We start from the raw sequence: 18,583 nt of genomic DNA, 5'->3' as shown, positions 1-18,583 counted from the left end.
CATATCTCATTGGAGTGACATTTTTCCTTGCAGGGGTGAAGACATTATTATTTGTTCTCTCACCATAACTACCTAGAATACTTCTTCCACACCATTTATTTTCTCTAAGTAGAAATCATGAATTCATGGTAGTTAAGAGCACATTCTCTGAAGCAGACTGCTTGGCTTCAAATGCCAGACCCACACTAGTAAGCTGTGAGATGTAACTCATTTCCTCATCTGCAGATTGAGGATAATACTCCCTCTTCCATACAAACAACCTCATCTATATAAGGCACTTGAACAGAAACTGGCACATAGTAAGGACTCAATAAATACTTGTTACTAAATGAGTAAGAGAGCAAGTTTTCAGTTCTTCACTTGAAAACTCTGTAACACATAGAAAACTTCGGCTTGAAGGGAACATATACTGACCGTTACAACCTCCCAAGCCCATTTCTGGTAGGGAGCTTGCTGCCTCAGGGACCACCACTCCATTTTTGGGCAGCATTAACTTCTGGGAAGGCAGTTGTACCTTAGTGCAAAAAGCTTGGGCTTTAAAGCCTGGTTTTACGATCTTCCTGTCATCTCCACCACACCACCCTGTTACTATGCTTTATTACAAGAAAATCTTTGATACAAGTCTTTCCACATTATAATGTGCTTCAGAGAAAGCACTTAAAGTAAACTGAAGCTCACAAAGAGTCAATGGTAAAAGAATATTCTTTTTTAACTCATTCATTCATGGCCATCTGGACCATGGATAAACAGTAGTGACAAAGCCCGGTGAACATTCTTATTTACAGAAAAGCGTTATATCTGGGGTCTTTCTAGCTAAGAAAAATAACTCTAGTTTGGTACGTGACCGACTCTTGCAAAAATCTTGGAAAAAATCAGCAAGTGCAAAAAATGATCAAGAGCTCTCCTGGGCTAAGATATAGAAGAGAAATGTTGATAATTATTCCTAAGAAATTTTTAACTACAGCAACTCAGTACATAATGAATATTAAATATACAAAAGTTCATGAAACACACATATGTATTAATATGGTGCATTTGATTTCTAAGATAGATTTTCAGCATTTCAAATAAGCCTCTGAATTTTGTTCTTTTTCTTCACAAGTGAACACACAGTTGGATCACTCAAGTCCATATAGTATCTGCCCACGCACAGCAACGAAGACCCAACACAGCCAAAAATAAAAACAAATAAATTAAAAAAAAATAGTGTCTGATTGAGGTTAAAAGGTGTGCTTGTTTTTTTTTTTTTAATTTATTTTTGGCTGCATTGGGTCTTCATTGCTGCGCACGGGCTTTTCTCTAGTTGCGGCGAGTGGGGGCTACTCTTCGTTGCGATGTGCGGGCTTCTCGTTGTGGTGGCTTCTCTTGCTGCAAAGCGTGGGCTCTAGGCGCGTGGGCTTCAGTAGTTGTGGCTCGCGGGCTCAGCAGTTGTGGCTCATGTGCTCTAGAGCACAGGCTCAGTAGTTGTGGCCCAAGGGCTTAGTTGCTCCATGGCATTTGGGATCTTCCCAGACCAGGGCTCGAACCCATGTACCCTGCATTGGCAGAAGGATTCTTAACCACTGTGTCACCAGGAAAGTCCCGGTGTGCTTGTTCTTAACTGTTCTAAATGGATGAAATTTCCTCCCCACCGCCTTTCTCATAATTTTTATAAAACAGGGCAAAATAAATGAAAAGGCAATAGCAGCATTGGCTGCTGTACAGCCAAAGGTGGGAATGTTGCTGGAACCAAACTGATGGCTAGAAGGCAGCTCCACACACACTCTGCAACAGCAGTTGTTCAACAACATTGAAACATTCACTAGCTAAAGTAACATAAAGAGTGTAATTTGACTGTATAATGTAGAAAAGGGAAGGAGGTTACAAAGTCAAATATATTGACGTCACATACCACCTGAATTAGGTTCCACTGGGAGAAGCAAATACAACATGCAACTCTACTGCTTCAAATTCATTTTCTAGGGCCGACAATAATCCTAGTTCCTAACACAAGCCGAACACTTTTCAAACATGAGGTCAAGTGAGATTGGATACATGAAAAGTGCTTTCTAAACCGCAGAGTTTCCGTGTCAGATTTGATTATTCCCAAATTAAATGAGAGGGAATATACTTTCTCAAGGACGATTAGGTGGTTGTGTGACCTTGTTTCACCTACTCCAATCTCTAATTTTCTTCAGGCTCCTTTCTAGAAAGTGCCATGTGTGTTTAATTGGGTACAGCGACTGGATCTTCATCACTCTTCCACAGGTTTCTGCATTCATCTTGCTTGATGGGAGGAAAACCCAACTAGCTCACAGGCCCCAAGGAGGGAAACGAGGCTGATCAAGGAAAAATGACCAAAATGGAGGTGGAAGAGACAACAGGGTAACTACACCAACAAGAAAACAGGAGTCAAGAAAAAATTAACAACAAAATTGTATTTAAAAACAGACTTCTCCAGCTGGCATTTCGAATGAAATAGCTAACAATTAACTCCAACCCTTTATACTGTGTCTTTTGCTCCTGGAGTCCTCTTGCAGCTTTAATTCTTGAAACTCAGGCGACAGCACCAGACATAAATCCCCAAAGGGAGAGGTATTATTAAACCTTTTGCTGGTCATTCTTTTCTCAACACGAATGGACAAATTCTTAAGCCCTCTTATTCATTTCATGACGATCATTAGAAGAAAAAAAAATTAAACCAAACTTGCATATTGAAAATGAAAATAAAAACAAAAAACCCTGCAGATAATAAATATCGCTGATTCACTTATTTTAAAACAAAGTCCAATTTTATTCACTCTTAATATCCTTGCAGTCCATTGTATACCTTCTGCACTGATCCTTGATTCAGCAGCTGTTTGATACCTGAGGAAAGAATGAACAAATGACTCCGTTAACAAAAAAGTGACTTCCCCAGAGTTTGAAGAGCATGTTTCATGGGGAGGCTCACAAAAGGCCTTATGACAACCAGGGATCTGAATTAAACAAGTAACTACCAATGTCTAACTTTATCGCATGTGGATACCCATACATGCACGTCCAAGGTGACCCCCTGTCTTTGTGTCTCAGGCACACATACCACACATACCTCCCACAAAATCCGATAAGAGGCAACTGAAATGGACAGAAAGCTCTTTAGCTGTCTTCCATTCCTTCTTCTTTGTCCTCTTTCCAGTTTTGACCTCTCTCACCTTTTCCTTTTTACTTAGGACCCACTGACTGGGCCCTCTTCTCAATCAGTCATTACAGACTTCACCCCTAAGCCTCTAATCCTTCTAATGTAGACCTCATCTTTCCTTGAACAGTAAATATTATACCCTCACCTTCTCTTGCTTCCTCTGATAACTGTTCTTTTGGAAAATCCACATCGAAAGTGATTATCAAAGAGCCCTTGATGTTGTTGTTGTCAAAGTTGGGGAGCCCTTCCCCTTTCTTCCATAGCTTGGCTCCTGGTCTGGTGATCTTATCCCGGGAAATATGTACCTGGAAAGCAAAGGGGATGGACTGGAGCAGGACTGGTACTCTCGAAGCACAACACACAGCTTCCAGTGGGTACTGGCGCCCAGAGCCCATGTCATGGCTCAGAGCAGCAGGACGAAGGGGCAGGGGAAACATCATTAGGACAGTGCGAGCCAAAGAAAGAGAAGGTTTTCAAAAAGAAAAAGAAAAACGAAACACGTAAAAAAGTAAGGCTTTTACCAACGGAGACTGTAAAGATGAGACTGCCAAAGGCTGTGCAATCACCTCTGAGGAGCTGAGGGGTCTGTGGCGTTGTTACTGCTACATGTTCAGCAGCAGAGTGAGGAAAGATGACAGGACAAAGCCTGAGCACTTAGTCCCCGTGCCTCCAAATGACCGAAGTGGCTGAAGTAACCTCAACAGCAGCCATGTGAAGGCTTTAAAAGGACAGGAAGCGGGAGAACTGGTTTGCTTACCTTGTGACCATCCAAGTGAGCAATATCCATATCGAAGCCCACTAGAGATTCCACGAGGGAGATTGTCACGTTTGTGTATAAGTCATCTCCTCGCCTTTCAAATATTGGGTGCCTAGAACAGAACAAGGTAAAGATCATTAACTTCCAAAGTCTTTCTTTGGGAAGAGTTCAAAAAGTTTTTAGAAAAATCATGGAAAAGGATGAATGCCACTCTTTCAAGAAATAGGCATTTATTAGACACTCCTTCGTGTATAGTATTAATCAAGACTGTAAAGTAGCCTAAGATTTATTAAACCCTAATCTTAAGGAGCTTATAATCAGCAGAAGTCAAAGCACATAATTAAAATACAAGTAACTAGATTATGGAAAAGAGAGAAGGACAACTTCTGGCTGTGGGACTGGGGGAGAAGGGCATCAGGGACGGGTCCTGGGGGGCTTCTAGAGCTGGGCTTGTAAGGCCTGATCAGCTCTGAAGCTGCAAATAAGGTGGGCGCAGGGGAGGGTGGGGATAGGGCAAGAGGGAATTCTGGCAAAGATAAGGACTTGAGAAGGTACCAGGTTTATTCAGGGAACAGTACATGTGCCAGTTTCTCTGGGAAGTGATGGGAAAGACAAGGTAGGTGAGGAAGGTTGGGGAAAGATCACCGAGATTAAAGAGTGCTATGAGGGAAAAATGTCCTTGGCACTGGGGGCCCATTTCTCCATATTTGGGTGGGAACCTTGTTTCAGTGAATCCTTAGAAACAGAGGTATCACTGGTTTCCAAAGTGGTAACAAGAGACAAGTGATAAACAAGAAAGCCTGAGTCCCAGGTAAAATTCTTATGTAAGCAGAACTGCACGTTGAAGAGAAGCCAACCAGAGAAGCTGCCCAGCAGCTGCAGGTGATGTCACAGAAGCTCCTTTCTATGGAAAAGTCTCCCATTCTTGTATGGGGCCGTATTTCCTCAGTTAAAATCTCTGGTCTCCTTGTCTGCCTCTCTTTCACAGCTCCTTACTCATAATATCGATGCTTTCCTCCCAACATCTTTTGGACTTGGACTTGGAAGTAAATAAATAAATGGACTCAATCCTAGGCTCCAACCCCAAATTTTCAGTATGGCTGTAGAGTTACATATTTAGGGTATTAAGGGCATGAAACAGAGGAAAAAGTCTGGAAGTGCCCTGGTGGCTACCCATATTTCTTTAACCTGACTCCTCTGAAAAGCAAGGGCTAAAGAGAAGGCCTCTAAACTGAGATTACTTACTTGACAACTTTGATTCGGAACCGTAAGTCTCCTGGCTCTCCATCCACATGAGGCTCACCTTGTCAGAAGAGAAGAGATTATAGCACACTGTAAGCCACGCAAGTTGAACGCTGCAAATCTATTTAGCAGTTGAGAGAATTTTCTAAAGCTACTACCTTAGGCTTTGACTGTCAAGCCTATCTGTGAGAGCAGCGTGTCTACCTGGTTATGTCAAGTCTCAGATTATTAGCGAGGATCACCTGGGATTCAGACACAGCAATAAATAACTTGACCTACTTCCTAAACAAGGAATGATTCACTGGTCACCTGAATCTGATGTTTTAAAGCTATTTTTCGTCTAGAGATTTAAATTTAACCCCTAAGTGAGGTCTGAGAGCATCTTATTAATGCCAACTAGAGTTACATAACTTCTTTCATTGCTGAGTTAAAATTAATCCAGTAAGTTCTGAACATTTAAACTTTGACCTAACTTAGGCTACGTGGCAGTAACTTTTGGCCATGATAGTCAAAGGATAAACAGTAATGCTACTGCTTAAGTGGACCAGCCAGGATGCTTAAGGATGGTCATAAAAAGGCTTTCTGTGTCCTAAAACTGACTGAAGTGTGTTGGAAATGATATATGCATTTACTAGGTGGCCATGAGGTATGGGGTGAGGTGGGGGTGGGAGGTGTACATAAGCAGGCGAGAGCATAAAGTTACAATAATAAAACATCAATATCAATATTTCACCTTCTCCAATAAAGGGGTACTCCATGCCATCTCTCACCCCAGGTTCAATTTCCACCTCCAGTGTTCGTTCTTCATTCACTAGTCTGAGACAAAGAGCATTTAAAAGAAAAAAAAAAAAAAAGAAAATATAAACCAAACCCCAGATACAGATAATAAAGTTTTATCTACTCAATCAGACCTTTTCTCTTGGAAGACTATCCTGTATCCCTAAATGACAAAACCACCTGATATCCATTTACACCTTCCTCCTGCCAAAAGCCAGGGCAAAGCTACTATATATCACATAACCATGAGACTGCTGACTCCAAAAAAGCCTGCACCTGCAGTAGATTGATTGCCTTGAAGTGAGTGATCAGTAACAGAGAAAACTACCCGCATTTACATAAATGTGCACCCAAAAGGACAGCATCACGTTTATCAGAAAATCTAACAGAAGAGTTTATCCTATTTGATTTTTTTCACTGATCCCACAAATAACTGAGCTAGTTTTAATATATACAATTGAAGGTTCAATTAAACAGTTGTATTTATAACATAAATCAGCAAATACTACTTCTCTAATCTGAAATGTTAGCTGTACACATAAGATTGCTCTAAATATTCCAAGTAGGAGAAAGGAAACATTCCAAGTAGGAAAATGGAAAAATATCAACATTTTTGTTAAGTATATTCAGAAATAAAGGGCACTGCTTATTAGTTCATAAACATAAAAGGAGATATTCTTAATAGATACTTTCGGAAAAAATTAAACTGTACATTTCTTTGCTCTATCCTCTGGCAGAACATGAGGGAGAGAGAGAAGGATGGGGGAGAGGGAGGGAAAAAAAATCTAGGTATGGACCATTGGCATTTTATTAGACAAATGAGATGATTAAAAGTGTCCCTAGGCAGAGCAAAGAAGGTGCTTGCACTCACTTGACATTCGGGCACTCGTCGCAGACCACCTCCTGGGTCATCTGGAAGCGGCCGGGGCCCAGCTGGGTGGTCCGCATCTCCTGCCTGCAGTTGCACTTCCGTTTGCCAGGGGCCTGCCTTGCCACGGGTTTGTTTCTAACCACCTAGCAAGTACACACACAGGATCAGCTTCTCTCTTGTGTCCCACAGCCTTTGGTTTCCTCACCAGATCGGGACTCTGTGCACCTGCCGGGGTTCGCACTTCCCCTTCTCTCCCAAGCCATCCCTCAGGGAGACCCACAGCTGAGAGAAGTCTTGGAGGAGTTACAAGTCAGCTCCCACATAGGAGTTGAGCAAATGGATCTTTCACTGACTCAAATTCTAAAGTTGGAGAAGAGAGAGGAGGGTAAGAAAGAAGAGAACTGAAAGATAGTATGTATGGAATCACCTTTTCTAAGCCATGACAAAATACTACTGAGTTAAAGTAGTGCACAGAATTACTATCTCTTGAGAAATCTGAGCTGTGTAAAGCATAAGCCCTGAAGAACAACCACAGCCTTCAAAAGCTGGTTTGTGGCTTCCACCCCAGGATTAGTCATGATTAACCTCATGAAAACACTTCCTTGTTTCAGGCAACTCAATCTGGCAGTGTTTTCCAGTGCTGTCTCGATTCAGATACTCTAACCCGTAAGAAAAGACACAGCGATCATCTCCTTGTAGCTGATTGCAATTAAACATTCTGATCCCTCTAAATCACTAGAAACTAAAATATATGAAGAAATGTACTCTTGATTTTGCCTGTTCAGTCAAACACCTAATCACAGGGCACATGCTCAGGCAGTAAGATGACATGAATGCTTGGAGAAAAATCCTTCAAAGCCTACGAACATATGAAAGCCCAGGTCAACGGAGTAAATAACAGTAACAATAATTACAGCCAACACTTTATAGCACTTAGTATGTGCCAAGCAAGGCCCTAATCACATATATTTATGAACTAATTTAATCCTCATAGCAGCTTTATGAGGTAGATGCTATTATCTCCATTTTACAGAGGAAAGAATGAAAGCACAGAAAGGCTCAGTAATATGACCAAGGTCACATAACCAATGTATGGTAGAGCCAGGATTCTAAACCAGGCAGTCTAGCTCCAAACTCTGTGCTTTTAATCACTATGCTCTCTCAAGGTAATTTTTTCTTAAAAAGAACCTACCATGGAGGCATTTAAATAGCAAGGTCATATACATCCTTTACAATAATTAGATTGAAAAGGAATTTGTTTAGGAGCATGCTAACTGCAAAGAGTGATGCACATTATGTATTAGCAATGATGACAGACAACAGGTCTGCAAGGGAACATGGGAAATTAATCTTTTTACCTGGATATATGTACAAGACTTCCTAAAAGCACAGCTTGGAATTGAAAAAAACTGGAGGTAACCTACATGCCTATTGTTGCAACGTGGTCACAATGAAATTCTATTCAGCAGAATTATAGCTATAAGCAAGAACATGGATGAATTCTGACAATATTAAGAGTAAAAAAGGCCAGTCTCAGAAGCTAATGTATAGTATGGTATCATTTTTACAAAGTCAAAAACAGTGAAAGTAAATATATTATTCAGGTATTCCTATATATGTAATAAAACAAACAAACACGAGTGGCAAGGGAACAATAAAGACAAAACTCAGGATATTAGACAGTTACCTGGGAAAGGAGGCAAGTGAATGGAACAGGGAAGTAGCATGTAGGTAGATATAACTCCTGGTATTGTTTTATTTAGTTCTTGGGCTGAGTGATGAGTTCATGAAATAATAACAGCATATCATGAACCAAGAATTATGATTAATTCAGTTCTATACACCTCCCCACCCCCTAAAAGACAGAGAAGGTACGTAGAAACCTCTTGTTTTTAGTCATAAGAACGCATTCTGGGAGTCAATAGGAATAGCTGTATAGTCTGGACTTACTTCTACAAAATTTCCTGCATATACTTCTTCCAAAGTGACTTCTAGATCTACAATAATATCACTTCCTCTTGGAATATTTCTGTCTTGCTGACGAGGGGTTCCTCCAAACATGAAACCAAAATCTCCAAAGAAGCTGTTGGTAAGTGTAAAATCATCACGAAAAGAAATCAGAGTTCACCTCTTACAATTTTAGTTTTCTTCACATTGATAAAATATTGTGTCCCACCAGTGAGCAAAACTGAAAGACATTTTAATACATTGGAGTCATACATCATACACAATCTTTAATTTATATAATGTCAACTATATTGCCCCTACTACAAAAAAATTTACTTTTTAATATTGTCCAGACACACAGTACAGTGTATACAGTATGCCAATGAATTCTTAATCAATGAAAAAATAATCTCTCTCAATACTGACAAATATCAGGATATAATGGAGACATTGAGAAAGGGTATAGTCTATATACATTCACGTATTGCCAAACCTAATGGTAATTTTGGACATTTGTAGTGTTCACCTTTACATGCTTTTTTAGAAACTAACTTTGCTGAAACAAGCTACTGCTTTGTACAAAAATCTTGGATACATAATTAAACTAAAAGAGCATCAGCCTTAGTAAAACTCTGGATCTTACAGAAAAGGAAGTTCTGGTCTCATAAGACCAAAATTAATTTGTGTTAAGTAACAGAAGCGTCACTTTGAGATTACTATAAACAGTGACCTTCAATTGTATAGGAGTTCTAATCTTGACGTTAAGTTTTGGTTATTAAGAGCCTCAGATGTTAGCATAGTCATGACAAATATACAACAACCCCAACCCCTTCAAAAAATAAAAACAGAACCCATCTTGGTGCATGGATTCCCTGAATCTTAAATAAAAGCAGAGAGGGAGGATTTTGGTGGGGAAGGAGCAAGGGCAGAGCCTTTTTTCTTTCTGGCATCCTTGGGTATCACTTCTAACTGCTAAGGGGTTCAAACAGGACACTTCCCTGGTAGGCTACAGCAGCCAAATCAATCCTGGGGAAGAGAAAGATTTCCTAATAATATTACTCACACGTCGTCCTAAGTCCTGAAAATCTACTGTCACCCCCAAACACTAAATGAGGGAAGCTGTTGTAGCAACAGTGATTCTTACTTCTTTTGGTGAAGCGTTCACAAATCTGAAGAAATCTGAGAATCTAAAGAAAATTCTCTTTGAGAATCTGAAGAATCTGAAGAGAATCTGAAGAAAGCAATGCATCCTCTCCCCATAGAAATGCATATTCAAACATCTTTTTATTTATAACTTGACTTGAAACCCCAGATCAAGATCTCCTATTTATGCATCATCATATGAAACATATGAAAATTCAAATGCTCAACAAAGAGGGGCTCAAAGAGCGGGAAGGAAAGATGTTTATTATTCCAGCCTCTCAGCACTCCCAGAAAGCTGGGTCCAGCAAGGGATGAAGAGCCTCTAACCCAACTCCTTCCAACAATGCTGATTATCATAATCATCCCTCTCTTGTGGATAGGATGAAGAGTCAGCTTTGGGTATGTGAGTAGGAATTTCTCTCTCCGCTTATAAGAATCTCCTTTGCTCATTAAGTGGTTTGCAGATTCTAAGACAGCAAGGAGATAAAATGAACTGGTTTCCAACATATATCCCCCCCAACACAGTCAGGGTTGATTTAATTGATATGGTTGGCTAGATGGACATCCCTTTTAGTGCCACCTGTCTTTTCTGGAGCTTTGTGAAAATAGAGGAGTATATTCCCACAGAAAGGATGATGAATGACCTCTTGGTCAAGGATCAGTTGAGCTGTACTCTTCATCGAAAGCTTCTGAACAAGGGAGCAAGGATAATTCTTTAATAATCACTAAGTGATCCATTCTCAGACACTTAATACCCTGCAGATAGATAAATTACTTACTGTGAAAAAATGTCTCCATGGGAGCTCTGATGCCCATCTTTTAATCCTTCTTCACCATAAGTATCATATTGTTTCCGTTTCTCACTATCTGACAGAACCTGGGGGTAAAAGCCAGTGGAAGAAAAGATTATGAGTTGGTAATATTCAGGTAAGGTGAATTCACATTTATGTTTTTGTTTTTTTAAACTCTGATACTGTATGTAAAATTTTAGTGGAATTCAGTTTTCATTATGTATGGTATTAAGGCATGTTTATAAAGTTATTTTCTTTATCAGACTAAATTCTCTGATCGGTGCCCATTTTGTAACTTTCCACAATGCTCCATTCATGTTTTTAATTTAAATTTATCAAAACTCACCTAGCCCCATAAATATCATGCTGGAGATTAGCGACATGGCTATGAATGTGAGGGCAGTAACAGGAAGAGGTGAGATGAATTCCTCAGGTTTAATTCCCATGTAGTTTGACTCCAGTGTTTAGGCTGTTAACCACTATGTTATATTCTCTCTCTAAACTATAAACTAGGACATGACTATGACAGACTGTCATTAGTCACAGAAGCAGTAAATTAGGACAGCCGTCAAGTATGCTCAGCCCTACACATCTATACCATAACCCCTGTACCCCACTACCACACACACATTAAGAGACTGGTAAGTCAAGGGACTCCAATGACAGGTCTCCAGAAAGCTCTACACTGCAATATTTTCATATTCCCTTTTCATTCTTTTGATTCATGTAGAAATCCATTTGTGGAAGAATGCTGTCTGCCACACACAGACAGCATTTGAGATTGAACTGCAAAGAGTGAAAAGGGACACTGCTCTATGAAGGACGCTCAAGCTCAATTTCACAACTTGAAAAGACTTTCTGAAGTTTTAATGGTTTTAGAAAACTACATACTCAGTCACAGGTATATGCTTTCTCATTGGGACCATTCCATATATAGAACTAAAGAATGTAAAACAAAATAAGCTTCAATGTTCTTCAAAATCTGCCCTCCCAAAAAAAAGCTTCCCATTTACTTAGAGCATTCTGAAATATATGCACATATATAACTTTGAAAATTGAATAACTTTATGTTATTTGATATTCTTAAATGTCTATTTAGATAGCAGACTGAAGGAGAAAGTTATTTCAAACCCATACTTGTGTTGGCTCAGGAAACGTGAGGTTGGAAGTAGATGGGGCTTGTTGACTCAGCAAAAGAAAGGGAAGATCTAACTGGCGTATGTAAATGGGACACACTTTTGGCTCAGGGCCTGAATGATGTGTAGGGTGCCACAGCAAAAATCTACTAACATTTAAGATACATTTAGAAGGATAAAAAGAAATTCAGTGTACACGAGAGTGAGCATTCTTAAAAGCAAAGACAAATGGGTTAGTCTAGAAGTGACCAGAGTACTCAACTAAAGCCACTGTGATAGACCAGGTGAGAAAAAAAATAGTTTGGTAAATATCCTAAAAAAATAGCCACTTTGGGGAAGTAGAAATGGGCAGAGTTAACTTTAAAAACAAAACAAAACAAAACTCATTATTACGTGATCTGGATTTCCAATATTTTCACTTTCAAGTCTACTTCTCTGTTCCTGTCTTGGCAAAGAAATGAACCCCACATTTGGGTCCATAAGAAACACCATTTCAAAACCCCAAAACAAAGACTATTTTTTTAAGTCAGCTTCTTTTTGGACATAGGAGGCTTCTGTAATAACTACCCCCAAATTACTCTTCAAGTTATCTATTACCATTCACTTACTCCTCACTTTTCTTCTGTCTAAGGAATGCAACTTTATTCCATAGTCTTGGAAACTTTTATTATTAAAAGAAAAAAAGGAGTTTCTTAGTTGATTGGCCAACCAACCAGAGTCTCAACTAATTAAAATGCCAGTAGTAATCCCAGCTCAGTAGAAAAGACAGATTTGTATTCACAAAAGACTCTTCAACTTTACTGGGATTCTGATTGGTGAACACTAATTTATCTAAGGACCAAAGGCAGGCAATCAAGTGAATGATACAAAGCAAAAAGAAAATTTGAACTAGTGACCAGAAAGGTTCTTAAGAGTTAAACTGCAATATCATGAATGATCTATGTATAGCCTTGCCTAGGTCATGGCTAAAGAACATGGTAGAGTCTTTAAAGAGCATGGTAAATTCTTAGCAACAGCTTCCCCAGAAAATATTTTTGATTATTGGGTTCCTAGCAAGCAATGGGAATACTCATGGGAAACACAGTGCGAAATATGGAATCCATATTATCAATGAGAAAGAAAATATTACATACAGTAATTTAGGAGGGTCCACCAACCCTCTCAAGTTTATTTGTGGGCCCGAGGTTAGGAACTTTGGTCCTACAGGTGTTGAGAGAAGAAAGGGAAACCCCATTAGTTCTAGGTTTCATCTGGGTATATAAGTCACTGTTTTGGTTCATTCACTTCTTTAACCTAGGAGGCCTTGGGATCCCTTCCTTCTGGGTTTTTTCCACTAAAATATTTTTCAGATTTGTTTTCAGTCTTCTCACTATACAGGGATTTAATTTGAATTCAGAAGTTGTAGCTCTCTGACTTTTGGAGTCAAATTATTTTTTTCTGTGCCCTTTTAGAAAATGTGAATAAATGGTGACTAGAATTGATAACACTGTATTGTATAACCGAAATTTGCTAAGAAAGCAGAGCTTAAATGTTCTCACCAAAACAATAAATATATGAGGTGATGGATTAACTAGATGGGTGAAATCCTTTCACAATGTATATGTGTACCAAGTAATCACAATATATACTTTAAATATCTTACAATTTTATTTGTCAATTATATCTCAATAAAGCTGAAAAGAAAAAGTATAACCACAGAATAATAGTATTCTATTTCTAGGGGAAAGGTGAATTGCAACACACACAAAACAGCTAACTCCTAAATTAATACATATGAAAGATTATCAGTGACTTATTTGTAAAATTTTTTCACCACAGTGTTGAAAGGTTCTGTGTATAATGGTTTTTCAAATAGTAAAAAGATTATTAAGCATTCAGTAAATATTCCTCGGTGTTGTTAAAAAAAATTTTTTAAATGGTAAGAAGTATGCCCAGCTCTACTATATCTCAAGGTGTCCTAATGAAGATTAAATGAGATGATACACATGAAAGTATTTTGACCTCTAGATTACAAGTTGCAAATTCAAACTACAGCTGTGTTTTCTTTGATTTGCACGAAAAAGAAAATTTTAAATTGAATTAGTTACCAACATTTTACAACCAGGAGAATTTACCAAAAAATCAGGATTTCCACTCCTCTTGAAAAATTAAATGATCTGGCCACGGTGTGCAAACACAGTGTTTGCATCTGTATATGGCAAAAACTGGCTGGTGTTGAATAACAGCTGTTCCCTTGAAATGCGGCAAGAAGTCTTCAGCTTGTCACAGTCCTCTTCAATCGCTACTGATTCCTAACGTGGAGGTAGGATATCCACTCTCCTGTTTTATCTTATACCTGCCCTGAATGTTATCTGCCTGATCCACATGGGCACATGTGGATTTGCAATCCTCATTTAGATTTTATTTCTGTTTCTGGCTCCAACTCTCAAACGGATTGATTGATCATCAATCTACGTATTAACCTACCGATCCTATTTTCTTTCATTCGTCTTTTTCAATATTACTCTCCTTAATAAGACAAATACTGAAATGAAAAGGGCAGGAAGTAGCACCTACTAACATTAATGTACAATATAGCATCAACTGCTACTTTTATCTACTGTCAATTTTTTTTTTTTTAAAGTGACCTGAAAAATGGGAGTGTTACTCAGCGTCACATGGTTTTTTCTGTATCTGTAGGTTTTATTCACACTTTATCCTTTTCCTGACTCACCTCATAAGCAGCACCCAGATCCTGGAATTTCTCCTGCGCTCGAGGATCATCAGGATTCCGGTCAGGATGAAGCTGCAGGGCTAGTTTCCTGTAGGCCTTTTTAATATCCTTTATAGAGGCACTGCGAGGCACCCCTAAGATCTTATAGAAATCTCGCCTGAGGGTGGGGGAGAGGGAGAAGATACTTCATTGAAGAGTTAATACATTACATTTTTAAAAGTGAAATTTTTTCCTTTACATTTAGGTTTGTGTCTGAGCAAAGAGGTAGGAAAATGAAGGTACCCACGTGACACACGAAAAAGAATGACGAAAAAGAGAACACACCAGAATTTGTAATGAGTTTCATATTGAAGTAATCACAATGAGAGGCTATGTACTTTTTGAACAATACTAGAATTATTCAAAATATCTCTGGCATTCTTCTCTTAGAACTACCTTTAGTCAAGAAAGTCATTTTCTTATTTTATGGTCACACATCATTTTCAACCAAGAACTGTATACTCAAATTGACTCTCTTTTTTCTCCCCTATTATTGACTTCAAATGACTTTTGACTGCTTCCAAAGGTCAATCTCAAAGGATGAATTTCTTTGTTCAAAAAGATTATGTCACAGAAATGTTCTAACAGTAGCACTCTTGGAATGTTAAAGATGAAGTGACTGAAGTTAACTTCAGAGGTTAACACAGAGGTTAAGTCAAAGCCCAAATAAAAAGCTTGAAGAGAGAACAACACCCATTTGAATGGATGAGTTGTGGAGTTTTTTGCTGAGAGAGAAAATTTCAATTTTGCAGTCATTACTAGTGGTTATACTAGTTTGTCTAGGTCAAATCTTAATTAGAGACAGCTGCTGGAACCCATATGCAGGCGCCTATAAGTCCCAGCAGCTGCAAATATGTACATGGCATGAGCTAGGAGATAAAGTGGAGATCCACTGACCTCCTTGCCAGGAACTATGTTGGAACCAAATTAATTGTAAAGGGAATCTTTGCAGGAAGGGCCAATGGGAAGACAGAATAAGACTAACAAACTTTTAAGGCAGGGACCATAGCCAGCCCACAGAAGACACCAATAAATATTCGTTGAATGAAATGAATAAATAAGCATGCTCACGAAAGTCTATTCATTTTGCCAGAGTCACTTTAGCCAGCAGAAATTACTCTGAAAATGCATTCTCTCAACCAAAGGGATGGGAAAGTTGTTCACAGGGAGATGATGTAGTAATCATGGTAATTTTAAAATGCAGTGGGGAAAAATGCATTGGGGTATCAAGATCCACGTAATATATGACAGAACTTTTTAAAAAAATGTATTTCATAAGCTCTTAGTCACACTTCAGGAAAATCATTTAATCATTTTATGTATAAATTTTAAAAACTATCACTGACAAGGGGTTCCATGAGGATTATTTAGGTGCTTTATCGCCACACCCCAAAAATCTGCAAAAACTTGACATCTCTTGAGACAAGAACTAAATAAATCAAAAGTTTCACTAACGTTAATGACAAAAGAGCTAGCTATATAAAAAATGAGGCTTAGGATATACTTAATATAAAAATGGTTAAGTAACAGCTGAGAAAAATACAGGGAAAAGATGGCTGGCATAACTCAGCATCAACATGACGGTTCCCAAGAGAATCCTTTAGGAAAAACTGAAGTTTATAGCTACAGTACTAACAGTATTTATCCTGACATCTTGTTTAAACAACTTAAGGTACCCATTGCTTTACGTGCAAAAAGTACTAACAAAAAACATGTTAAAAAACCCAATAAAGCATTACCTAGGAGAAGTTAATTTTTTTATAAATTTAATATGTTTCACAAGAAAAAAAACCCAACAAAGTTGAAGCATATATGCACAGGGAAAAAACTTTTAAGAGAATAACAAGTTCTTAAAGTTTAAAGCTCTGCTAGGTAGTGCTTTCTACATTCAGAGCAACCTATAAATTTGTCAAAAGCTAAGACTTTACTATTCCCCGCATTCTAAAATATGAGCCTGGCATATCATACCCTGTGGTCAGCAGGCCTATACGATAGTGGATCTTATTAAAGGCCGGAGAATCTCAAAAGTTCAGGTGGTCCTACTTCCTTCAAACAGGTGGCACATTATCATCCTCATGTCACAGATGAGAATTGAAATGTTCCTTCAAGGTCACATAATTCGTAAGTGGGGTGGGGGTGGGGGGGTGGGCTAGAATCCCAGTCTACTACCTATGGGTGTAGTAGTGGAAATGTTTTTTCCCCGCTCGTAATACCATTCAGCTTCCTAAGAATGCTCCATGGAGAGACAGTGAGGCATGATGACAACTCAGGCTCAGCATGTCAAGAAGCTGAGAAGTACAAGGGCTCTCCCAAGGGTCTGCCTTGCTCCCTCAATCCAACTTCCTTCAATCCCAGCATGGCCTCCCTAACCTGTCCTCCCCACTTCCTCACTTGGCCTGGCATCATAACCCACCCACTTAATGTCCGCCCAATGGCTTGTTGCAGGCTCAACACTGCATCGTCCTCTTCTCCAGCTCAGCAGCCCCCTCACACCATGTTGCTTTTGGCACTGCATCCAACCCTCAGGCAAATCTAGCTCTAGGTCTTCTGGGTCTAAGCCCCTCTCACCCGTATCACCCTCTGCTCTCCTCTCCACCCCACAAGCCTGGCCCACGCTACCCATTCCTCCGCTCCACCGCCTCACCATAGCAACGCCGCTCTCCACTCCCTCAGTCTGACAATGCCCCCTCCTCCCTCAAGCCCCCTCCCCAGCCAAGACTGACTTAAGGGCCCCGTGCCCGCGGATGCCAGTTCCTCACCCGGCGATCACGGCCCCGATGAGGTACAGCAGCAACAGGCAGAAGGTGCCCAGGTTCTGCGGGGCCATGGTCTCTCTGTGCGGGCCCCTGACCCCCGCACTCTTCACAGCCTCCGCCGCCGCCGCCGCGTCGGCTCGCCAGCCCACCCGGCCCTGAGAGGCCGCCTCACGCCGGAGTCTCCGACTTAGTCGGGAGCGACACCTAGCTTGCCCCCCTCCTCTACCAGTCCACTTCCCGGGAGTCCCGAGTCCCGGCGAGAGAAGCACCCAGCGGGCCAGAGCCAATCGCTGCTCGGGACATCACACGCGGCCGGCGCCTCACAGCCAATCAGCGCAGTACACTTCACCTCCGAGGCGGCGAGGCCGGCCAGTTAGGCTTCGGAACTACAGCCGCAGCTCCCGGCCAATTAGAAGGGGAAACGTCAGAGAATCGTGCCGCTGCAGGAATCCGCTCAGCCCGGGCACCTGCGAGTCGCAGAAAATTACGTAAAGATTGGTGGTGGGGAAAGGGTTCCAAAAGCCGGCATCGCGGTACACAAAGTTTCCCTCCGCCCGCCTCCTTGGACTCTCCACCAATCACGGGGCTCCTCCTCCAGCACTGACCAATTGCGGGAGGGAGGTTTTATCTTGGTTACGAGTCTCGGAATTTCATTCACCTAGAGCTAGGCGCTGTACGCCGGAGAGGAAGGACGCGGGCGAAATGGGCGGGGACAATGACTCCACGCCAACAGTACGGCTGATGCACAGCTTAGATCATATTTTATCTTCTAACAAACCTAGGAGAAAATTGTCTCGGTTTCGCAAAGAAGAGGCCTGATGAGGAGTGGCCCTGGAAGCAGACTTAGGTTCGGATTCAGCCTCCACCACTTCCTAGCGGTGAGAACATGCTCCCTCCCCGCTCCCAGCCTGACACTAAGCTGCTTTATCTACAAACCTGAGGCAAAGCATTTACTGGTAGTGTTGTGAAATTTTAGTAGGAGAAAATCTGTAAACCGTCTAGCACAGCGTCTGGCACATAGTAAGCACGCAAAGAACAATAAATATTACAGTTAAGAAGAGAACGGATCCCCCCCCCCCATTTTTGCTCATTTCAGTAATTGCACCACCTAATTGTTCACTACAAAACTTTAGGTGTCTTCCTTGATTCTCTCCTGTATCCCCTATCCAAATCTTTACCTTTAAACCATATATTGAATCTGTCCACTATTCTACATCTCCACTACCTCTCTGGGCTAAGTCACAACATCTC

General features: G+C 40.4%; 1 protein-coding gene across 1 annotated transcript; it reads right to left on the bottom strand.

The window, feature by feature from the left end:
• Window positions 1-2,397: 2,397 nt before the first annotated feature.
• DNAJB11 (DnaJ heat shock protein family (Hsp40) member B11) lies at window positions 2,398-17,597 on the bottom strand. Its single transcript, XM_024768715.1, has 10 exons — window positions 17,336-17,597; window positions 14,538-14,694; window positions 10,677-10,774; window positions 8,758-8,890; window positions 6,808-6,950; window positions 5,893-5,975; window positions 5,163-5,220; window positions 3,918-4,029; window positions 3,306-3,465; window positions 2,398-2,847 (listed from the first exon to the last, which is right to left on the bottom strand). Exons 1-10 carry the CDS (start codon window positions 17,401-17,403, stop codon window positions 2,783-2,785), a joined length of 1,077 nt encoding a protein of 358 aa, XP_024624483.1. The 5' UTR covers window positions 17,404-17,597; the 3' UTR covers window positions 2,398-2,782.
• Window positions 17,598-18,583: the final 986 nt, after the last annotated feature.

This window comes from Neophocaena asiaeorientalis, unplaced genomic scaffold (genome assembly GCF_003031525.2).
Source record: "Neophocaena asiaeorientalis asiaeorientalis breed wild unplaced genomic scaffold, Neophocaena_asiaeorientalis_V1.1 scaffold225, whole genome shotgun sequence".
In the NCBI taxonomy this organism is placed as follows: Eukaryota; Metazoa; Chordata; class Mammalia; order Artiodactyla; family Phocoenidae; genus Neophocaena; species Neophocaena asiaeorientalis.
Note: the sequence above shows the minus strand (reverse complement) of the source record. Positions and strands in the feature narration are given on the sequence as shown.